The sequence below is a fragment of the Coturnix japonica genome, chromosome 4 (assembly GCF_054131305.1).
Source record: "Coturnix japonica strain WE chromosome 4, WE-NBRP24, whole genome shotgun sequence".
Taxonomy (NCBI): Eukaryota; Metazoa; Chordata; class Aves; order Galliformes; family Phasianidae; genus Coturnix; species Coturnix japonica.
This window is the reverse complement of record NC_140666.1, coordinates 21,000,714-21,017,155: the sequence shown is the minus strand read 5'-3', so window position 1 is coordinate 21,017,155 and position 16,442 is coordinate 21,000,714. Positions and strand designations below refer to the sequence as shown.

The following is a 16,442-nucleotide window of genomic DNA, read 5'->3' as shown; positions in this document are numbered from 1 at the left end:
CCCTGTTCAGCATTTCACAGAGCTGAGCTGCCAGAGCCCAGTTCTAGTCCTCTTGGTCTGGCTGCCATATTTTGGGCTGGAATTTAAGGCCAGCAACCACAGAAAACTTGGATCGTGTGCAGCTGGCAGGCCTGACAGGCAAAAAGTGTGTTCTTTTTGATTAGAACCATACTGTAGAGCAAGCAATGGCTGAGCATCAAGTAGTGGGGATTAGGTCTAGAGACCAGCCAGAGGTTTTCCAGCTGGGCCAATCCAGCCAATCCGTCTGATTCTGCCCAAACAACTGACACCGTGTAGGGCCAACGTGCTTAGACCTAGAGCTCTTGGAAACAAACACAGTTTTGCTGCTCTGATGAAACATTACATTCAGAAATACCTGACATGCATTTCTATATAAATCTGGGCTGATGTCACAGGAAGGCCAGACATCGGAAACTTAATTTTGTTCTTATTTACATGGCTGTAAATCTGGAATAATTCATATGTGTTGGTAGGATTTATGTTCAGACAGAAGCAGCATTTCCACGGGTTTCCAGCGCCAGCTGTTGGTACCATGCTATGCCCATCTGGGTTTCCAATGACTATGTAGAGTTTCTGGAATAGCTGTGATAGATGCACACAGTGGCGTGAGGGTTTAAAACCTGTCATTTCTGGAATATTTTCCATATGCAGAAACACTAACTCTTACATTTCTTTATTGATCTCATCTAATATGCAGCTCCTCAAAAAGACAACAGAGTGTTTTGTTTGCTCTTGGTATGCAAAAAGACAGAAGCAGAGTATTTTCTCCAGCACTTGTTCTGCCTTTCTGTTAACATTTGCATCAGTTTCAATTCACGCACATTCAAATAAAGGCTGTTTTTCTTCTATTGGTTTTATTCTGGGAGCTTTTTTGAGCGTGGTCTTTCACTGCAAACAGTACTGTACTGTATGTGCTTTTTCTGGCCTGTTCAAGCACGCCAAGATAATGACAAATGGGTGCCAGTAACTAGCCAAGTGGAGCAACATATTGGTAGCCCCAGTGCTGTTTACCACTTGGCATAGGGTCTCCTCTGATCCAGGGGGCAAAAAGCACAGCCCTCTTTGGACTGAAATGTGGAAAAGAAAGGATAAAGGGCTCCATGTCTCTTTGGGAGGAATTTCATGGCTACCTCATCTACAGCAGGTCTGAGCAGAGGTGACCTTCACTTTTAATCCTGCAGATGTCAAGCAGATACAAACACAAAGTGGCTAGCACTATATAAATAAATGGGGAGGTCTAAGCCTTATTTCTTTGGTTTACAAAAAAAAAAGCCATTGTCTTAATGGTTCTGATGAGGTAGCTGTGAGAGCAGAACTTGAGATATTTTTCAAGCCTGTCTGGAAAAGCAGAACAAACACAGCATCTCATATCTTACCAAGCCTCCCAAAGCGAATGTGGGACCAACATTCCCATGCTGTGGAAATCTTGTCGCTAAGGAAGAGACCAGGTTAAGGGCCAGATCCTGCTGGTTTGAATCCTCAGTTTTGACTCAAGTGCTGCACATAGGGAAGAAGTTGCCCTTGGCTTCTCCAGGTCTCCTACTGCGGGTCCCTTTAGTCAGAAGGACGGGTCCTTTACAGGTCAAGGCTGTTTCAGACTGGCAGATGTAGGTCATAATTAATTCAAGATAGTCATATTTTGCTGGTCTTTTTTCTGCATTAGTGCAAGTACAACCGGGATTGATTTAGGAAGGTCGACAAAGAAAAATGAACAAGTACCGCTGTAATTTATAAGACGTAGCAAACACACGCTTGGCAAATAAAAGCATCAAAAAGGTTTTATCGGCCTAAATATTGAAACCAAATTTTATTTTTTGAAAATGACATTACACACATCTTGCAAATGTACATTTAGATGAGAAAACGATGAGTAACAAATACTGAGAGCAAAGCTATAAAGTGGACAGGTTCTCTGCTGCATGGCATTGCATTACAAGAATACTCAGACCTGGGATGGTTATTACAAGTGGTAAAAACAGTTCACAACACCTCACAAAAATGGATTTTTTTTTCTCTAGAAAGTCAAATCTTCTAACAAAAGGAAACTCTGCTAAGGGAGAAGAGGCATAGGGAATAAATGCATGGATCAAGGTAGACTGTGGTTTTGAGGCAGGGTTTGGGGGTGATTTTTAAGTCAATTTCTTACAAAATCCACCTTTATGTGACCCCCTGTCTTTTCCTAGCCTTTATTTCCTGTCCTCCTTTGCCAACAGAACCACGGCTATACAATAATAAGCCCTGTGTACTCAACCCAGAGCTTGGGAGTGTGGAGGAGGAGCTGCCTGCAGAACCCATAACAATGTAATTCCTATATATCATCCACTATCTCCCCTCTGCTGCGTATCCAGGAAAATCAAAAAGTATGTGCAAACTCTGCAAATCAGGGGCCGTGGGACTTGTCCCATGTCCAACAACCAAGTGTGGAAGCCACGGCCAGTAGCCCACGTGCCACATACCTCAGCTGCAATGGATCAGCAAGATCTCATCGTTTACCAGTGGTGCAAACTTCCAAAGATTAACTTGTTCCCCAGTTCAAGCAGAGGCAACAGGTGATTGTTCTCCATCTGTTTTATCTTGAAAGAGTCTAATCGAAGTGCCAAGGCAGGGCGCAGTGAGAAGTAAGTTCCCCAAGAGAATCTGTTGAGAACTGCTTTTCAAACCTCATTGTATATCATTTTATTTATGCCCAAATCTGTACTTTACAACCACGAGAGAGACAAAGATAGAATAGAGAGAGAGGGGGACAATCTTTCCAGGAGGAAAGGAAAAGCTAATTAAGAGAAGTACGAGACCATGCATTTACTCTCAAAAGCTTGTTCACGAGCAAGCTAACATTTCTAACACTACAACCACTCATCTACATCTGTTTGCTAAGTAACCGAGTTCTACCTACAACTAGGGAGCAGAAGGGTTTTTTCTTTTCTTCCCCCTCCCTTTAAAACGTCGATAAAAATGTTTTCTGTACAAGTTGAATGGCACAAAAGGTGGTTAAAATGCTAAATAACTCACCACAAATGGAGAATGCAAAATTAGTTCAAAACATGCATGGACTGTGTACAGGTAAGCAAGGAATCATTGGCATAAGCTGCAATATATTACAAGATGATACAATTGAGATCTTTTGGCATAACCTCTGCTTGTTCTGTCCATGTCAGAGAACTTCACATGAAAATTTGGAGTAAAAGGAACTCAAGTTATATACCCAAGCAGAAAGTTAACTATGGGCAACACTGTCTGAAGAGGAAAGCATTTCCCATCCCCTTCCATGTACTCCCCCAAAGTACAAAAGTCAACATAATGCTACGTGTAGCATTGCTGCAGGCTTGCCAAAAAGAAAGTTTAGATCTGTTTTAGGAGAACAAATGCATCGTTTAAACTAATAGCTCTTTGTACAATGACATTAATTAAATACCTTACAATTTAAATGAAACCAAAATGAAATTTACCAGTCCAACAAAACAGTAACTCAACCCTCACCACCCATGTGTCCTCCAAGGTTATGTACACAGAGTTTAAAGTATACCAGCTAAACTTTAAACCCAGCTGCCCCTCCAACCCCCACCCACTGAATGGCAATAGAAAATACATTGTGGTCTCTCAGTTATACTATATTGCAGCTTGGTTATTAATGATGAAATCATACAAACTTGATGAATGACCTAAGACAGTAATCCGTGATCAGGTTCCAGTTCAGCTGCATATCTCCCTCCCTCAAAACCACTTCTGGGCAGACTGGCAGCTCACAGAGAGCTGCAGAGTGCAGGGCTATGAGCGAAGGCAGGTCACGCTCTTCAGAGCAGAGTGGCACAAAGAACTTGGGCTTATGTGATGAGAGCCACTTACCTTAGCTTGAAATTTTATTTGTGAAAAATAGGCAAAGGCTGGTAACAGCAAAGTCAACAAGCTGATACTCCTGTCCTGTACCTCTAGACTAGACAGTGTCATAGAATACAGAATATCAAGGAGGGGAATTTGCTCAAATAATAGGTTTGTCTACACAGGCTTCCTTCTAGAAGACACTGGATGTCTTCTAAATTGATAATCACAGCTGTACTAGTACTGCCACGGTGGTAAAACTGCTTGGATCACACGTAATTTAAATAAGAAGCAAACTAACAACAATTTTACATGTCAGAATTCAGCATGTAATTATAACTCACAGGCTTTCTTGTTCTTACATTCAATACTTCTGCTTCACCTTATCTATAAACACCAATTAACAGTGCAATTAGTTCCCTAGACATTCTTCTTAAGGAGACACATTGTTAGATATCACACTAAATCTGGAAAAAGCTCTTCTGATGTAAAGAAGGGAAAAAAAAAAAAAAAAGAAAAAACCCATCAGTGACTGTGTGGTCACCATGACAGGGAGACAGAACATCACTCCATTTTAACTGCCACCTGCAAAGGGAAGAGAACTAAAGACCCACCTATACCTCCTGTGCAGACATTGGAAGCCGATGCAGAAAAGCAGCCATGCTGGAACTTTCCAAAATGAAACAAAAACACAAAAACACTGAATGTTTCATAGGAATTCTCTGAAGGTAAAATTCTTCAGTTCAAGAACTGGGCCTGGACCCCAGCTAGGGATCCATTTGGCTCATTGCAGACATTTCTTCAGTATGATTCTCCATGTGGGTTCCTCAGAAAACTGGGGATTCAGAATGTGAATTTGGTTTGGGTCCACCCTGACCAAGTGCCACAAACATGTTTCACCCTGACTGCATGTATCCGCAAAATCCCTTTGCTCCACAACTACCTCACTGTTCCAATGTGACTCACGTTAATATAGATTTCTTATAGGTAACTTAGGAATGTGTTAATTGCAAATAGAGATGGAAGAACCAGCTTGAATAAAATCAAAAGCAGCCTTGAGCTTTGATAAGTCACCTAAAAAAAACCTGAACCTTCCTTTTATGTTCAGAGACATTTGGTAATACTTTTCTCTAAAAACTGAGCCAACCACAAACCTCTGTTCTGCTTGGCACTAGATGGGGTTAGGGCAGAAAAATATCGAAAGAAATAGAAATGCTATTTTCAATAAGCCTGTTGGGCTTAGGGAATGTCTTGGTGGACTGAGGCAAGAGATGGCAAGATAAAGGCTCTCTGGGACCAGAAAACGTAGAAGATACCTTGATTTGCTGTGCTGCTTGCTTAATTTTCAGTCTTAAGTGTTTTAAGATATTTCTACATGTGAAATTATTTTAGCTTTATCATTAATTACAATAAAATTATAGAAAATATTTCCTATGTATAACTTTCTGTTAGAGGTTTATAAAAGAGATCACTTTCTAGCTGGGGCCAATGTGATTTTTTCTGCAAAGACTGCAGTTGTCAGCCAGGAAACTGAATCTGCTCTTACCTAATCAATCACACAGTAATTACTAACAGTAATCAATCTTTGACGTGGGAGACCAACCTTGGACCAAATGGATTCAGCTCCCATAATTACAGAGGAGCTTCTGCCTCTTTTAAACAATGAAGAATTAGGAGCTTTGGGTGTCGCTTGTGTTACACGGAGTGTCAGAGAATCTACAGAAACAAGGAGCTGCAATCCTCACAAAGAAAAAAGAATCAAAAGTCTGAGAGCAAATAGGAAAAAAAAAAAAAAAAGTATTCAAATAAATCACCTGTTTTGCCTTGTAGTATTAAATTCACACATATTGTGACTCCACTGAATTTAAAAGAAAGATCACTAGAAAACCGGTGTTAAATCTTCTTGCTCACCATGGCCTTTCCATTGATTTATCGAATGCAACAGCTTTCACATATGTGGTTAGGGATTTCATGGACAAGATCATCATTTGCCCTTCTTCCTGCACAGCAATTCACAGTAACCTCTTCCAGAAGCCTGTCAGGACTTATCACCTTGGTGCAACAGGGTTGATAGTTCTTTCAGTTTGCTGCACCCCATGGGAAAAGCCAGGAGGTTCAGAGTTGCCTTCATTATCCTCTCATACATGTCTTGCAATTCCCCAGTGTGACAGACCTGTACTTTTCTGAACCAATGCATGCTGATGAAGTTCTATTTCTGATCTAATAGGAAGGAATAAAAATAAAACCAAACTGTAGTGTGCTGCTGTCATTCAGCAAAGAGCTGGATTTTCCCTTCACCCTTTTAGAGATGACACACACATCCATATGCCAGCAGGAGAGAAAAAAAGGGGCAGACGAAGAATTTCAAACCAAGTTCTTCAGCCTGCGGCCAAGTGTGACCTTATTTCTGCCAGTGGGAGCGGGACACATGCTGTTGTGGCAGATAGCCTGCATCCTAACTTGATACCTGCAGGGGTAATAACACTCTCAACATGCAGCCAGAAACCCCTGCTGCTTTTCCATGCAAACCCAAGCTGTAGATCCACAGCTTGCACTACCCCTTTTGTTTCTCCTTGGAGTTTCTTGGCTCTTATCTTCCTTTGTTCCCATACGTCAATGCTGTTGATGTTTCCAGTGCACTGCCTCACGCTCTCCCTTCCATACGATTTTCTGTGACGTTCAAGTTCATTTCATCACTCAGTAAAGATCTTGCAACAAATACCCCCTACCATTCCTCTTGAAAACAAGTCTTCTTTCTTTGTTTACTGTGGCAATAGCCATCATGGCATCTTTCTCTAGCAGCACAGCTTTCTTTTTTTCAGTTGACAGACTCTAATTGCTGCAAAGATTTGTTAATTCCCTTGGGGAATCCTCCTGCTTCAATTGTTTGAGTGGCAAACTGTCAGACCTAGGCAAGCTCTAAACTGGCTTCAGAGCCAGTGAGTTACAGTTCACTGAGTGATAGAGCAAGAGCCAGAATAAGTGTCTTAAACAATGAAGACTGAAAAGGCAATTCTTTCCCATGAACACTTTCTGAACAAGCAAGCTTTCAACAAGAGACCCGCTGTTTTCTTGGTAGAAGGCCTCTGAAATCATTAGACTTATTCATTGTTTAAAAATACATGGCCTGAATTTCAGATGGTAACGTGCGTTACTCCCAATACGTAGATGTACGTGTAACAAAAAGAGGGTCAGCTGGGGTCTGTGTTCAGGTCAGATATGGAAGCTCCAGATGAGAGAACTGGGTTGTTGGATGTGGCCTTGCACTTAGAGGCACTGGTTTGAGTGCTGTGGTCAGTTTTTTACGCACTGGGACAGCGTGGCATCAGGAGAACTGATCTACTCATAGTTATGCCAAAGACCAATAGCTCTGAACTCCTGCTGTTATATTCACGAGGTCTGGTTGTCATTTGCTCAGAAATTCATCCACTGGATGAACATTGATATCAGTGTTTTTGACCTTCTTTAAACAGTGTCTTGATGAAGGGAGAGTGGTCTGTGACACTAAACCTCTGCATCTTCCCCTGAAGAAATAGTACTCCTACTCTGCCCTACAGTTAGGATTCTGTTAGAGCTGCTATGCAATGACATTGCTGGAAAAAAAGCCTTTCCATCCATCCACTTATTATCTCCGAGTATCTCCCAAACAATAAGGATATTAACTTGTTTTTGTGGTGTTTTTTTCTGTTTTGGTTTGGTGTTTTTTTTGTCAGCTTAGTCCCAGATCTGTGAACATCAAATGACTCAAACCTTTCGAAAGGGAAGAAAAACAAAACAAGAGCAAAGTAACACAGGGGTCTATGGACATGCTGGCCTCAGGCTTCAAGCTGGAGGCACCTAGGAGAGATGCCAGATCTCAAGTCAGGGCAAAGAGGGAGGGTGAAGAATAGCTAAATAACAGTGTTTATAGCTGATGCAGCAGAAATCAGCCCAGCCCAATCTATCAATGTTTAGCGGCTGCACTGTGAGACATAGAACTCAAACATTTCTTGAGATACTGCAGACAGGCCTGCTCAGGTTCATAGGGATGGGACAAAGGCATCAGCCAGAAGATGTCTGTGATCCTGGAGACAGTCACTTTCTAGAGCTGACTGCATAAAAGCAAGATGGGCTAATCATTTCAAGAGGCTCAAGACTTAACCTGTCCTGTCCACTTTTGTCAAGGCCATTTAACCTAGGCCTTGTTGGATATGTGTAGTCCTGCTACTGAAGCCCAACGCATGTTGGAAGGCACTTAAGTCTTAACCTGCTTTGCCTCAATACACCAAGGTTATGATGATTCAGATGGATCTCCTCTAGAATCTTGTATAACATGCTAATCCTGTTGCCTGAGCTACATCATACTTAACCTACATTAGTAGAAAAAGATATTTATTCTATGCCATCCACTTGCTTCTACAAACATCACCAGTCCCAAATAGCATTCTAATTTGCTTCTGTCAGTAATCAGAAAAATATTTTTGCACCTAAATCACCATTAGAGAAAAGAAAATGTTTTGTTCTGTCTTGGTTGCGATCAGCACCTTCTGTGTGGTAAATACACCTCTATATAGCTTTTCTCTAGTTGTGTATTGCCTTATCTTGTGGAGACACTTTCTTGACAAACTTTACACATGTTTTACTTGGCTATCTTTTCTTCCTTTAAGTAAAAAAAATTCACACTTTACTGTAGTCAAAGATATCTCTCCAATTGCTTTGAATAGATGTGGGATGCCATTGAAGTCACAGTTATGCTTTTACTATGATAAAAAAGGCTCACACTTGTAAAATGCACACCATACCTCTGTAGAGAGGGTGGAACTTCCAGGGATGGCTGTCACTGGAATGATGTTTCTTTTGGGATTCAGCTTGGTGTTGCAGAGCAATTTCAAAACGTTTTCTTTCAGTTTGCTGTATGATCAGCAGTCAGTGCAAAGGCAACGAGAAGCAAACACAAGGCAGCCTAGAAAACGTCATCAGTATGCATACTAATAAGGGGGAACGAACACATTTATACCAGTATTTCCTATTAAAAATGCCTGGGTGTAACACTGTTTTGCTGTTAGCCAAAATTATTGGTCCTACCTCTTTATTTTCTTTTCAAGAGCACCATTCAAAGAAATGAGAGAAGTAAGAGCTAGACCATGTGTGATTCTTTGCATGCATATGTGTATGGTAGCTAAATGAGAAAGATGTGAAAGTTCTTTTCTAAGCAGAATTATTCCTCTGTTGCCTACGAAAATAGACTTTTCAGATTCTGATAATACTGTAAATAATACACAGATATAGGAAACACAGACAACAGAAGGCAATAGCTATTACCATCTCCCACTGTAGAGCGGACCAAGGTAGAATTCCATTACCAAACTCTTTCAAAATTACTGCAAGCGGTAGAGGCTTGGTTGGCTATATAGAAGGTGGAAATGAACTAATTCCAAATCTGACATCAGATGGAGATTTAACTCAGAAACTTCAGAATATAAATGCTTTACAAGTGACAAAAATCCTAAAGCTCAAGAACTTTGCTGCACTGCCCTGATAGTCTACAGCTGAGACCGTCACAGGAAGGTATGAAAACTAAATACATTGGTCTTTTATGGTTGAAGGATATTGCTCCAATTCCTTACTAATGATTATACATGGAAATCATTTCTTTTTAAATAATATTAAATGCAGATTTGCTAAAATATACTGGATACTGAATAAATAAAGGTAGATTTCAAAGAAACAAAGCTCTGTACCAGCTTAAGAATCTCTCAAATTTGCTTTTAAATACTGCATTGTTCTAAGTCAATATAGTCTGAATGATTCAATTAGTTTCTGAAAACACTAAGGGCAGCCTCATGGGGGAAATTAGATAGGGTTTTTACAGCAGAATTAATATGGCAAATCCTCACATCCTGTAGTGGTTTTTTATGTGCCTGCAAATGTAGAAAATACATAAAATGTAAACTCTGGAGTATATAACAGAATTGCAGTCATTTGCTCCAGGATCTCATAAGGTCCACAATTATTACAGTGCAGTGAATGTAATTCCTAATTCATTCTAGTTCAGGAAAGCTTTCTGACCAAACCCAAGCTTACATCTCGTGAAAAATCAACAGGAGTAAAGCACGTGCTAAAATTTGAGCATGTCTTTAACTTCTTTGCTGAATCAAGGCTGTTCCTCTATTTAAATGACTAAGATATGATACCTGTGCATTATTACTCTTCATAATCAAATCTATGTTAGGGATCCTACAAAGCCAAAAATACCTAGAGTTGAATGTACAGTACATTCCACATCCATTTCTGTACAAGACCTCATGCAATAATGGCGTTAATGCAGACTTAACAATATGCTACAGCTGAAATGCTCACCAACTTCTACTGCCTAAGCAGTTCTACCTAGAAAACTGATTTTAACACTTTGAGTTGGACCTCACACCCTGTTTTCTTTGTGGCTTTTGCAGGTTTGAATGGCTATTTTTCCCACTCAAGATTTTTTCTTCTTCTTTTAGTCCTTTTCAGGTTCCCTTAGTAGTGTCCTGAAGAAATCACTGGGCTCAGCCCCACCCCAGGATGATCCTAGTGCAAAACAAATCTCCTAAGGGAGAACTTGCAGGATGAGGTTTTAGATACATCTCTAGGTACAGCACAGGAAGAAGGCCTAACTGAATTATTAGCATGCTCTGCAAGGAGGAGCATATTCAAATAACCAGTACTTGTGGCAGGAAGGAAAGGAATCACCTCTCAACAACCTTCACCACCATCCATCCAAAGGCTTATTTGACCTTTGGCATCCTGCTTTATCTTACACAAACTGAATTCATGGGTACAGGATGGAAGCATATCTCTGACTCCTTTAATACCATCATCAACTCAAGCACTTTAGTCTGCTTATGGGCATCAAAGAATTAGGTTTTCCTGGTGGAAAGGTGGTGAGAGTTTCAGGCTGAATAGCAGGAGAACCTAGATCTAATTTAATAACTGGTTTCCTTGGTTGAACAGGGACTCACAGAAGGTGGCAGGACATGCTAACTTGGGCTGTGAAGGAAACAGCCTGCGCCACTAAGTGACAGTGCCTCTGCCTAGAGTCAAAGTCCCTTAACAGGCTGAGTCATGGCTAGTAGTCACAGTCCCTGGAAAGGCAAATCCTGGGGAGGGACTTTCAGATTTCCTTCAACAAAACAGATAAGAGGGTAAAAGCATGCCAAATATCTATCTTGCTACAGCATTTACTAAGATAAATGTTCTAATTAACAACATTGTTGGCAGAACCATCGCCTTTGCTATCCTGATGCTTTAGAAAGCCCTGTTTTCTCAATACTAGTGTCTACAGTAGCACCTAGTGGATTAAACAGCCAAAAACTAGCATCCATAGCCAAATCTGAACAGTTCAGTACCTTCTTTTAGAGGATCTGAAAGCACTTTACAAATGCTAACCAACATTTGGATTCACAACCCCCAGTGAGGTAGAATAGTATTACCCACACAGGGATGGGTAGACCTATTGAGGCACAGTGTTATTAGCAGACCTGCTCCCCTTTAGACACTAAATGTGGCAGTGCCAAAAGATTGAATGAAGGTTTCCTGACTACTGCACCTATGCTTTGTCCACAGTACTTTCACCCATACTTCAAAGCTTTCAATGTAAGCCTCTAGCCTTCTGAACTGAAACCAGGTTTCTATATACAATAGGTGAAATGCTCATCTAGCAGTCACATACTCAACAAATTACTCAATTAAATGAAGTTATTTGTGGGCACAAATGATTTCTTTCACAATGGTCTGTGTGTAAAAGATCATGCACTAAGACTACAGGGTGCAAAATCGGTGCATAACTCTGACCCCTTGGGAATTCCCAATTCTGTCTTCTCTCAAATGCATCTTTTTAAAGTTGCATTATATGTATCATCACGCAAACCTCTAAAGACATAGCCTGCACAGGTTGTTTCATATCAACAATGCAAGCAAACAAAATATGGAATGGCTTTGGGAACAACCCAGCATTCATATAGCATCAAACATCACCTTATAATAATTCATTCTAATCACAAGGGGTTGCAAGAGAATAAGGAATAGGTGTATATGTTGGAACAAAGGCAAATAGAGCAAGAAAGAAACATTTGATTGCACAGATTTCCTTTAGGTAAAGTTCCGTAATAATCAGTTTCATCAAAAGCTTATTCCATGAGAAAGAGAGGCAATGCCAGCTAGCCTATAACAAAACTTCAGCGTAGTAAAAACCACCAGCCCTGCGTGAATAGATGAACTTTGCATTCCACAGGAGTCGTTACTGATTAATAAAAGCAAAAGGCTTCTCTAAATACAATAAGTTTGTTTTTGTCAGATAGAAGAGTTTCTTAAAATACGGGTTTTCAAACACACAAAGTTCCATTTGTTATACAAGTAGAGAATCTGGCCAAAGTTATGAATACAGAAGTGTAAAAAAACAAATACATAGTCTTAAACATTACAAAAACTATCAAAACATTCAATATTTTGAGCTGAATTATTCCCCCCCTACAAGTGTCTGTTCTGGCAGTGATGAAAAGATTTCTAACCTGATCTGTCGTTGTTACTGTGGGGTTTTTTTTGTTCTTTTTTCTGAATGTATTTTTTTTTAAACAAAACAAAATTACCAGCTTTTATAAAAAAGGAGCTTGAATCTTTACTCCAAAACACAGATACAAGGTTTTCCTTTATAAAAAGTGTATTGATTTTTTTTGCTATAAAAAGTGACCTGTAGGATGTCAGACCTGAAAACAAATTCTCACAGTGTTTTCAGTGTTGGCTGTTCACAAGGCATTACTTTTAAAAACAGAGATAGAGAGATACCATAGGGTTGTTATACAAGTTTGTTGCCAGCTAGCAGTGGTTTTGGACCATATGTGAAGCTGTTCAACTCAGATGACTTACATTATTTTGCTTAATTATTTAACAAATCCCAGTATTTGAAAAATCACTGTTGCACTGACCTTACTCAGCATCTCATGTAATCATTCCTAATTTTGCCCAAAGCTTCTGCTGGCATATTAAGCATTGAACTAATAAATCATTTCCCTTTCTGCCCTGTAACAACAAAAACAGTACTAGTTAGTATGCAGGTACTAAAATCAGGGCTACAAACGAAGAACAAGCAAGTGTTGGCAGTTTGGACAGGTAGAGAGTTGTCAGAATTTGTCAACAACAGACTGATTCACACGCTTCTGGGGGAGCTTTCCATTACTACGTCACTAGGAAGTTACGTATTTGCTGAAGAAGAAATAGTAACAGAAAATGGGAAGTGCACAGGATCAGTGGCATAATGGCCCCGAATTGCTGGTGGTGTCCATTTTGCATCCCTAAAATTCTGCTTAAAAGAATGGTATCCCTCTATCTCTATAGACTGGTAGGTGTTGATTTGTGGTACAGAGGATAAATCACAGAAAAAAAATGACATATAACTGTGTGTCCTTTGTCTGATTTGAAAGCACCAGTCACCTATCTGCTTAGTTTGGCAGAAGTACTCTACTGTATCTTAAACATAGCTTGCAGTACAGACTTAACGTCATGTCGCTTTACATGGAATCTCCAAGGGAATCAGAGTCATCCAAAGACAGAGGCAGATACAAGTCCTGTAGGAAGAAAGAAAAAAATGTTAACTCACACAATCAGTTTTCACCTTGGGTTGAACAAAAGGAGACAGCTGGATGGCCCAGTTCTGTGCACTTCATAGGGACAGGGTGGAATTCTCATGTACCAGATGGTTGCCTGGTTACTTTAAGGCTAAAATATGGTTAATTGCAGAGTGGAGGAATGTGCACCTTGGTACCAAAAGAAAGATGACTGTTCGGTGACAAGAGAAGAAATTTTTTATCACTTCTGGATCAATGCATCCATTGCAGTACATGCATGAAAGAGCAGAACCTTTTCTTAAAGAGAACTCTCTGAACTTAAGTCTAATGAGTATTACCTGTATTTGACAGCTACCCTTAGGACAGATCTCTAGGAAAAAATCACCTCCCATGATGTATTCTTTATTTCAAGCTTTTTTTGATCATTCAGAAAGCTGTTCAGAAGTTAAAAGCATAATGCCAAGTTCATTTATTTTTTTTAATTCAAATACTGAATATAAAGCTCTCCCAGGGCCTCTTTCTGAGTAACCATTTTATTTTTCTTCTTTGAAGTTCCGCATGGATCTAGGTATACAAACCTTCTTAAGGACTAAAGCTATCTTTGGACTTTTTTGAACTCTCACCCCCATGTGGAATAAATGAGCAACATGAAGCAAAGCACAAATATACAGAAAGGGAATTCACAACCATCTTGACAAAAGATGAGTAGGGAAAAAAGAAAAGTGATTTCACAGTAAGTGGGAAATTGCTCCTGGGAGGAAAACAGTGGTGCATGAATAATTGGGAAACCTGAAATGCTACATTCATGTTTTCTGATTGGCTTAAATTAGTGGAGAAGCTCATAACTGCCTTTAGCAGTCATCATCTATTATAAATGCTCTAGGGCCTTTACTGCGAAGGTAATGAGTCAGCCAGCTGAAAACATATATAAAACATAACAGAAGGTGAGTTTTACTTGTCTTTACCAGTCAACCAGTCCTCAGCTCCAAAGCCCTAAATGAGATCATGTTCAGAAAGTATTTTAGGTCCTTGGCTGCTGAAGAATTGAATGCAGTTTGTAGCATTACTTTCATAGAAATACATACAAGCAATTGCTGAGAGCAGACTATGGGCCAGATCCTATTCTCAAATAAAAATCAATAATAAGTTTGGAACCGCTGTGTTACATTTGTGCTTCTCCTTAGACTGAGCTGCTGAGACCAGAGAAAAACAGCGATTTCACCTGGATTTAGCTATACTTCTGTTAAAGGACATGACAAAGATGAATGACTACAGGCTTTCCATATCTTGAAAATATTTTTAAAGATCTGATTTTTGAGAAGCCAAATTCCACCCCAAGCTTCCCCAGTACCATTCAGTCCCTTGTCCAATGTGGTTCAAAGTCTTACACGCTAGAGTTATAATCCAAAGCCCATTGGACTTTCAGGGATACTTCACAGAGACTTTGCAATGCTTTCTTCCACCAACTAACAACAGCAGTCCAGCATCTGCTACCACTCTTTTCTTTGAGATAAACCATAATCCTGCAGCAAAATCAGTTTCACTTGTGTAATCTAGTCCACAGGAGATGAAATGTGGCTAGCTGACTGCAAAACCTCACCACCATTAGAATTGTTTAATGAAGCTTCCAGTCTTCCACAATTTCAAGGAAATGCTTTCAAAATCATACTTGGGCTGAAGTACATCCTGATTACTAAAGCAGAAATCCCACTGACCTTCACTCATACTTAAATTTACATGCAATTTCCACTTTTTAAATCAAGCAAAAGCTGTTCAAGGAAGAGAACAGCAACACTATAGCTATTAGAGAAATGAGAAAGCTCACAGAAATGACAAAGTGGATTCAGTTTAATAATAACAGAACCATGAAAAGCTCTGCTACTTCTATGTATTTTAAATAAATCAGTAAATGAATAAGCTATGAGACACCACAAGCTTACTCATCTCTACTAGGATACCAGGCTATGTGTTAGATGCTCTGGATATTACCTGGCAAACAGTTACTGTATCAGAATACAATTACTACACTGGGAATTAAAAAAAAAAACAAACACATTTCCTGAAAAACAGAGCATTGACTCCAATCATTTTAAGTATCCCCAAGAAGCAGCATTAAGGTGACATCTTAGAGCTTCAGTCACAGTCACATTTGCATTTCTCCTCTGTTTCATTAACTAGACTTGCCAATACCTAAGGCTTTTCAAGAGATGAGCACTGATATGAAGTTATGTCTATCCGTGACTTGTGAGCTTTTCCAAATGATACAAATTTAGGCCTACATTATCTTTTCTGATCCATACAGATAATTTTCAGCACACATTAATAACTCCAACAGGAGAAACAGCTCAATGATTTACTATTCTTATCTTGCTGTAGGCCAAAGTGATGATTCTTTTAGGTAATGAGAAAAATTCTCCACTGTTTCACTTGAATGAAATGTGCATCAAAAAATATAAAGACTTTTTTAAACTGCCTTGCGCATCTGAGTGGACCAAGGAAAAAACAGATGTAGTAAGGTATAAGAAACGTAATACCTTGTGCTTACGGAGGCTCCCTGGGCTGGTAGGTGTGGAGATTGGGGACTGCTTGGATTTGGGCGTAGACAGCTGACTGCTCGAGGTCCCATTTGCTGTCAGAAAACAAGACAGAAGCTAGCAGTCAGACAAGAAAAAAGAAGATCATTTCTCTTCTTTGGGGAGATGGAAGGTATCCAAACAGTCAATATAGAAACATGATAGTTTATTCATGTGAGAAAGGAGGGGGGAAGAAAAAAAAACAACAAATGAACAACATAACTATTCATCCAACTTAAGACTTTCAGCTGTTCAGAATAGTTGGCTGTAAAAGGCAGTGAAATACAAAATACATTGAAGAAGCAATATTTTACACTGCAAATATTTATCAAATTGATCCATGATATACATCAACAGAAAAGCAGAATGACAATTTCTGTGTTCTCAAAAAGTTTAACACAATTGAAACCACATGGAAAAAGTGTGAGAGGAAGCCAGAGGCTGCAGATATCCT

At 39.6% G+C, this 16,442-nt stretch overlaps 1 protein-coding gene across 4 annotated transcripts in view; it reads right to left on the bottom strand.

The window, feature by feature from the left end:
• Window positions 1–5,175: 5,175 nt before the first annotated feature.
• The window catches only part of DCX (doublecortin), a 74,439-nt gene continuing 63,172 nt past the window's right edge, over window positions 5,176–16,442 (bottom strand). For 2 of the 4 annotated variants that reach the window (XM_015860655.3, XM_015860657.3), the window contains exons 6-7: window positions 15,947–16,044; window positions 11,533–13,415 (exon numbers count right to left, since the gene is read on the bottom strand). In XM_015860655.3, the coding sequence (XP_015716141.2) occupies window positions 13,359–13,415; window positions 15,947–16,044 (155 nt within the window). In that variant the 3' untranslated portion in view covers window positions 11,533–13,358. Of the gene's footprint in view, window positions 13,416–15,946; window positions 16,045–16,442 lie in introns of all 4 variants that reach the window. The other 2 variants (XM_015860658.3, XM_015860656.3) reach the window with 2 other exon arrangements.